This window comes from Schistocerca americana, chromosome 5, assembly GCF_021461395.2.
Source record: "Schistocerca americana isolate TAMUIC-IGC-003095 chromosome 5, iqSchAmer2.1, whole genome shotgun sequence".
NCBI lineage: Eukaryota > Metazoa > Arthropoda > Insecta > Orthoptera > Acrididae > Schistocerca > Schistocerca americana.
Genome location: NC_060123.1, coordinates 171,071,277 through 171,077,276, shown reverse-complemented (window position 1 = coordinate 171,077,276; position 6,000 = coordinate 171,071,277). Strand labels below are relative to the sequence as shown.

The 6,000-nt window shown below is 37.1% G+C and overlaps 1 protein-coding gene across 2 annotated transcripts in view; it reads right to left on the bottom strand.

Annotated features, from left to right (window-relative positions):
* Nucleotides 1-1,686: 1,686 nt before the first annotated feature.
* LOC124615713 (muskelin) overlaps nt 1,687-6,000 on the bottom strand; it is a 163,660-nt gene continuing 159,346 nt past the window's right edge. For both annotated transcript variants that reach the window (XM_047143766.1, XM_047143767.1), the window contains exon 15: nt 1,687-2,677. In XM_047143766.1, coding sequence (XP_046999722.1) covers nt 2,483-2,677 — 195 coding nt within the window. In that variant the 3' untranslated portion in view covers nt 1,687-2,482. The remainder of the gene's footprint in view (nt 2,678-6,000) is intronic.

Below are 6,000 nucleotides of genomic sequence, written 5' to 3'. Positions count from 1 at the left end.
TGCTGGTAAGGAATATGGAGGAACATTACGTATCTAGCTGTCCCTCTATGATCACCATCATCACCCTAATGTTACATCAAAGAAAATATGTATCTGAGGACAGATCACTACCCAAAAAACAGATGAGGTGCTGAGCAGAACACAGGCTAGCAGAAAGGTTACCCCGCCCCCTCCCCCAACTACCCAACCCCCCCCCCCACCCCCCACACACAAAAACACTGTTGTGTTTCACCGCTGCAGGCAGACTGAGGGGGCTAGAGATGCTGGCTGTGATGGGTGATGGAGAGATGCAAGGGGCGTAGGGTGGGAAGAATTAGGGACAGGACAGGAGTAGTTTAGGGAATACAGTGCTGGTGGGAAACCTTCCCTTATCTCTCCCTCTCTGCATCCTCTACCTTTCCCATGTACTCTGCTTTTTTTCAACATTTCTCCTAGGTGTGTGTGTGTGTGTGTGTGTGTGTGTGTGTGTGTGTGTGTGTGTGTGTGTGTGTGTAGAGCGGGGGATCACCTAAAAAAGATACTTTTTGGTCAGCGAATCACATTAAAAGATGTTTTTTGGTCAACAGCTAAGTGATTTTTCTGGCCTTTCTACATGCCACTCTGGTTTGCAGCACCTCTTCTATTAAATGGAGAACAATGTATTTGCAAACACACATTACCTTAAAATTAATGTATGAATAAAGTGGAGTCTTACAGCTCATCTGATATTTTCTTGGGTATTCAGTCAATACTATTGTCTGATTGCAACGTATTTTCCTGACATGCTTCTTTAATACCAAATGCTTCCTTCTCTATTCATGGCAGATAAGATCTGATGATGGTATGTCATTGAAGTATTACAGACTAACATTACTATCAAGCTGATCAAGCTGAACAACCGAAAAGATATCAGGCTGCATCAGTACTAAAAGTAAAATGGTAAGAATCTCCAAATTTATTTCTTATTCTCTCTCTCTCTCTCTCTCTCTCTCTCTCTCTCTCTCTCCCCCCCCCCCCCCCCCTTTCTCTCTCCATTTCATTAGTCATCTGTTTAAAACATGGGTTTCTTCACTGGTTTCTCATTCCCCCAGCCTCTCCCACTACTTGCTTTCGATTTGCATTTTTACACACAGCATCTTCATTGCAAAAACAAAGATAATAAAATCAGATTCTGACAAGTTTACATTTAATTGACAATAATCTAATTTCTTTCTCTTTAGTAACTATGCATACTTTATGTTTTATCAATACTTGTGACAGATGTCTTACATGTTTGTATGATGATCAATAACAGATACTTTTGACCTCTGATATAATTGACTTAAATTGCAAGAAACTAAGATTTTTTTTTCACAAATATCTTTCAACACATATTTTCTGTAGTACTAAGTAAGATTATGGAATATAACTTCTGTCACACACACTATAGCATGGTGCAGTCCGAACTAAATACAGTAGACTAATCTGACAATTTTCACAGTGCTTTGCTGCCTTGTCAGTAATAAATTACTGTGACAAGGCACAAAGGAAATGTTTGCACCCATGACAGTCTCAGTAACACTTTTATAAATTTGGACAAAACAAATGTGTCCAAATACATAACATTCGCCATTTGGTAAGCCCCCCCCCCCCCCCCCCCGCCCCTCTCTCTCTCTCTCTCTCTCTCTCTCTCTCTCTCTCTCTCTCTCTCTCTCTCTCTCTAAAGCTGTTACCGGCCACCGAGTTAAGTACACACAACCGAATGTTGTCACAAACATTGCAAAATAATAATGATTCTTATTTCAGCAGATAATCATGAAAAATAATGAAATACCAAATAAACCAAGAGGAAGTGTGTTATTTTTTAAGTAGACTGAAAATGTAATAGATATTGGATATTAGATGTGAGAACAAAAACCTTAAGTCATAAGCTTTCCAGAAACTTCCCACGTACTTTACACCAGATGCTGGTTTTAGTTCAGTAACCAAATATAATACTTAATACACAAAATAAGATACTCATTTAGAGACATAAATGCCTGAGACTGTATTGTATTACAGTCACTACAGTCATATAACATACAAATTATACATTTATGATTAAACCATTAAACAGGAAGCTATAGGATTTTTTAAGAAGTATTATGTATACAATACAATAAACTTATTTATAGAAAACAGTATGCTTGAGGTCGGTCTGACTGGTTTCATTTATAACCTAGACGTTTTATACAACAAGTACCAGATGAAGGATGTTAAAAATACTTTGACAATTTTACATAATTACAGTATTTTACAATGATGCATACCTGAGATATACTTTTTACAGTCTTGGGTTTTGTGATCAATGATCTACGCCTCCACTATACACCTATTTACAGTATGTTACAATATATGCACAACATGCCTCAAAAACTTTTTTTCTGAGCTGAAGAGGCTCCGAAAGATGGGCATTTTCAGAAACATAAGACAGTTCACAACATAGTACATATGAGAAAGAAATTTGTCGAAATATTTGCTGGGATCACAGTTGAATTAGATCAATTAAGTTACCTCTTGGCTGAGTCATATTTTCTGGGAAGAAAGCTACAAGTTGATCAAATAACTGGGATCTCCTACGATGGCATTCCAGCTGATCTTCTTCTTCAGTAACACTTTTCTTGTAACCAAAGGTGCTGTCGTCTTGTTCTCGGAAAAGGACTGATGTTAACAACTGGAACTTAAATAGATAAAATTTATTCCTTTAAACTGAATTAGTACTTGAAATAAACAAATACAACTAAAAAGAAAATCACAAAAAATTCTGCATCCTAATATTTAATATCAGATTTTAGTTATCCTTTCCAAGAACTAAGTTGTAGAAACAAGAAGCCTCTGGCACATATGCTATTGATATATTAGCTCTGTTTAGAAAATAGGATTTTCTTTGCACTGTAAGTAAGAGATTGCATTAAATAAGACTACAGCTGAATACAATACATTTTCATCACAGTGACCAATGTTTAAAATATTATTTCTTAATGTAAAGTCTGAAAGAGAAACAGCCTAACAAACAAATCTAAAACAAGATTTTATGTAATTCAATTCCACCTTGGCATTAGAAATTCTACAGTGAATTACTCAGAATTTAAAAAGAAAAGCAAAAGGAATAATAAACATCTGTCAGTGCCGTTATACCAAGTATTTAAATCCAAACATAAGTAGGGTATAAAAAAGAACAACAAATTTGCTGCACATTTGTTATGAATTGAGTAAATGTTAGCGACTGACAACAGAGTATATGTGTAATACTAAAGTAATTGAATCCAAAGAGAAAAATTACACTTATTCAAAGAACTAGAGTTGTTGAAGCTATTATTTATTGTCACTGTCACCGTCAATGCCACCACCACTGCTACTGCTGCTCTGTTGTTATTATGTTACTAAGAACACTATACTTATTTTGAAATCAAACTAATCATCAAAAATATAAGCTTACACATAAAAGCTAACCAGTTCATTTACTAATAAATTCTGGGACTTTTTTTTTGTTTAGTAAGAGAACAAAATGGGTGGAAGGGAATGTGTGCCTCAGGATATGCAGAGAATAAAAAAATAAAGATATAAAGAATGATTACAGTTATAACCTGGCGCCCAGTGACCATAATCTCTACTGAAATCTCAAACTGGTTTGCATCTATTAATTTGAGTGGAGTGAGGAATATATTTAATACTAGACAGACTAAAATGCCATGCAGCAAAACTGTAATGCATCAGGTATGAAGAAGTTTGTTCCACAATATTACAATGTTTAGAATTGCATGGTGATTAGAGAGGGCGAATCAGCTAAGCTATTCACCTCAAATATTTTCTGAACCAATAAACATATAGTCTTGTTTTTACCCAAATGAAATGTGGGAAACTAAATGATGTATAGTGACAGAAATTGAAAAGCATTTCATTCTTCAAAACCTGATCAGTAGTTTCAGAGAAATTACAATATTTAGAACTTAGTATTTATTGGTTTCGAACATGGAATGCTGTTTTTCTTTGAAAGTTTATGATGTTTTACGGAACTGTCCTGTGAAGCTGATGCAGCACTCCAACTTGGCACACCTAAGACAGTCAAGTTGAAAAAACAGAATGATGGAAATAAGATTAATTTAAAAGTGATACAATGAGACACAGCTACATGTGCTTGGACTGACACACCAATTGGAAGGCAAGGCACACACATCTAAGTGTGATTCAGTAGTTAACTCTGGTAATAGTTCTCTTCATTCTGCCAGAGCCTTGAAAGAAAGGTGCACATCAAAAACTGGATGGACTTGTAAAATGAGTAACTGAAGTTTAAGGTCTGTTAAATAATGACGTAGTGTCATGAGTTTATAATGACATCACACAGGAATGTGGACATAAACACTTCCTTAAAATTCTATTCACATCATCAGCTTTTCAAAATGCCCTCAGTCTACTAAAATACACATTTGCAGTCACTAGTACAAGGACTTTGGACAGGCTGGAGAAATACATTTGATATCACTGCATATGCTGCCACAATGCAATGTTTTAAATCCTCTTGGGTTGTGCATGAGCTTTATCTTTGAGTCTACTCCAGAGAAAAACTTCCTATTGTGTCAAACCAAGCACACATGCAGGTCAACTGATAACTTCTTCAATGTCCTATCCAATGACCAGGGAAGAGCTGGATGGGTGCTTTCCCGGACACAAGAGAGTAGTGAGCCAAGCACTCATCTTCCTGGTACCACACACATTTACATATGTCAAGTGATACTATCACTAGGAAAGCCAGTAGCACTTCAGTAAGAAATTGTGGATGTCTTTTACCCATTGAAATTTGTAAATACTTTACGTTTAAAGGAGACGACTCACTGAAAAGCAGAAGTGCTGAGTTGTCAACAGGCACCAACAAAAGAAAGAAAACTTACTAGCTTCCGGAGTTATCCTTTGTGTTGACTAGACTACACTAGATAGCACCACGTAGGGGCATAGGCAGAGAGGTGTGTGTGTGTGTGTGTGTGTGTGTGTGTGTGTGTGTGTGTGTGTGTGTGTGTGTGGAAGGGGGGGGGGGGCACACGCACTCTCTGTTCATAATAAAAGGATAACTCCAAATGCTAGCAAGTTTTCTTTCTTGTTTGTACTTATAAAGAATTCAATGCTTCTGCTTTTTGGTGAGCGGTGTCTGTAAGTATTTAAATTCCACTAGAACTTTCCTACAACATTAACACCCATTAAAGTTTCTTCAATGAAGTAACAACCAGTCACATAGTCCCCAATAATCCCCTACCAAATGTCACACCAACTGCCTCCGATGTTTAACCTACCTCATCCGGTGTGGATTCTCTGCTGTCCAATAATGTATGTTTTTTTACATTCAGCTTTCCATGAATTGTACAGCTAGTTTCATCGGTAAAGAGAATTCTTTGAAGAAAGAACCTATAGTCCAGATCTCTTATCAGAACAGAGCAACAGAATTCAATGCATCTTCTGCAATTCTGCTGATTAATCCGCTGATGAAATGGCACATGCTATGGATAGAAGCTGTTTGCAAACGATTCTGGCTTGAATTATGCCTGAGGCAGTCTTAACTCCTCTGGAGCTAATATGTGGATTATGAGCAATAGCTGCATGAACATCTATTTATGAAGCTCCACTTGTCGCAAGCTTGCTACTTACCCTCTTGCGCATATTCCAGCCCCATTTCAGTAATTATTTGCACATTCATTGAAATGTCATTTTTGTTGGACACCATCTTGTGGGATACCTTTGTGCATACAACTCAACTGTTTGCTTTGCATTCCTCTGCAGTCTTCATAAAGAAGATTGTCTTGGTTTGTGAAAGACTTTCCTCCTCTCTCCCCCCCCCCCCCCCCTTCCAATCGAACCAGCACTTGATATAAGTGAACGACACAGACAGAATTAATGCTATATATCCACTGTGCCCCTTTTAGACTGGGATTGCAGCAGGCAACACACTTCCTTATTTGACATGATGTATTTAGTTATTTGTGTATGAAACTTCTGTGTAAGAAGCAGTCTGTT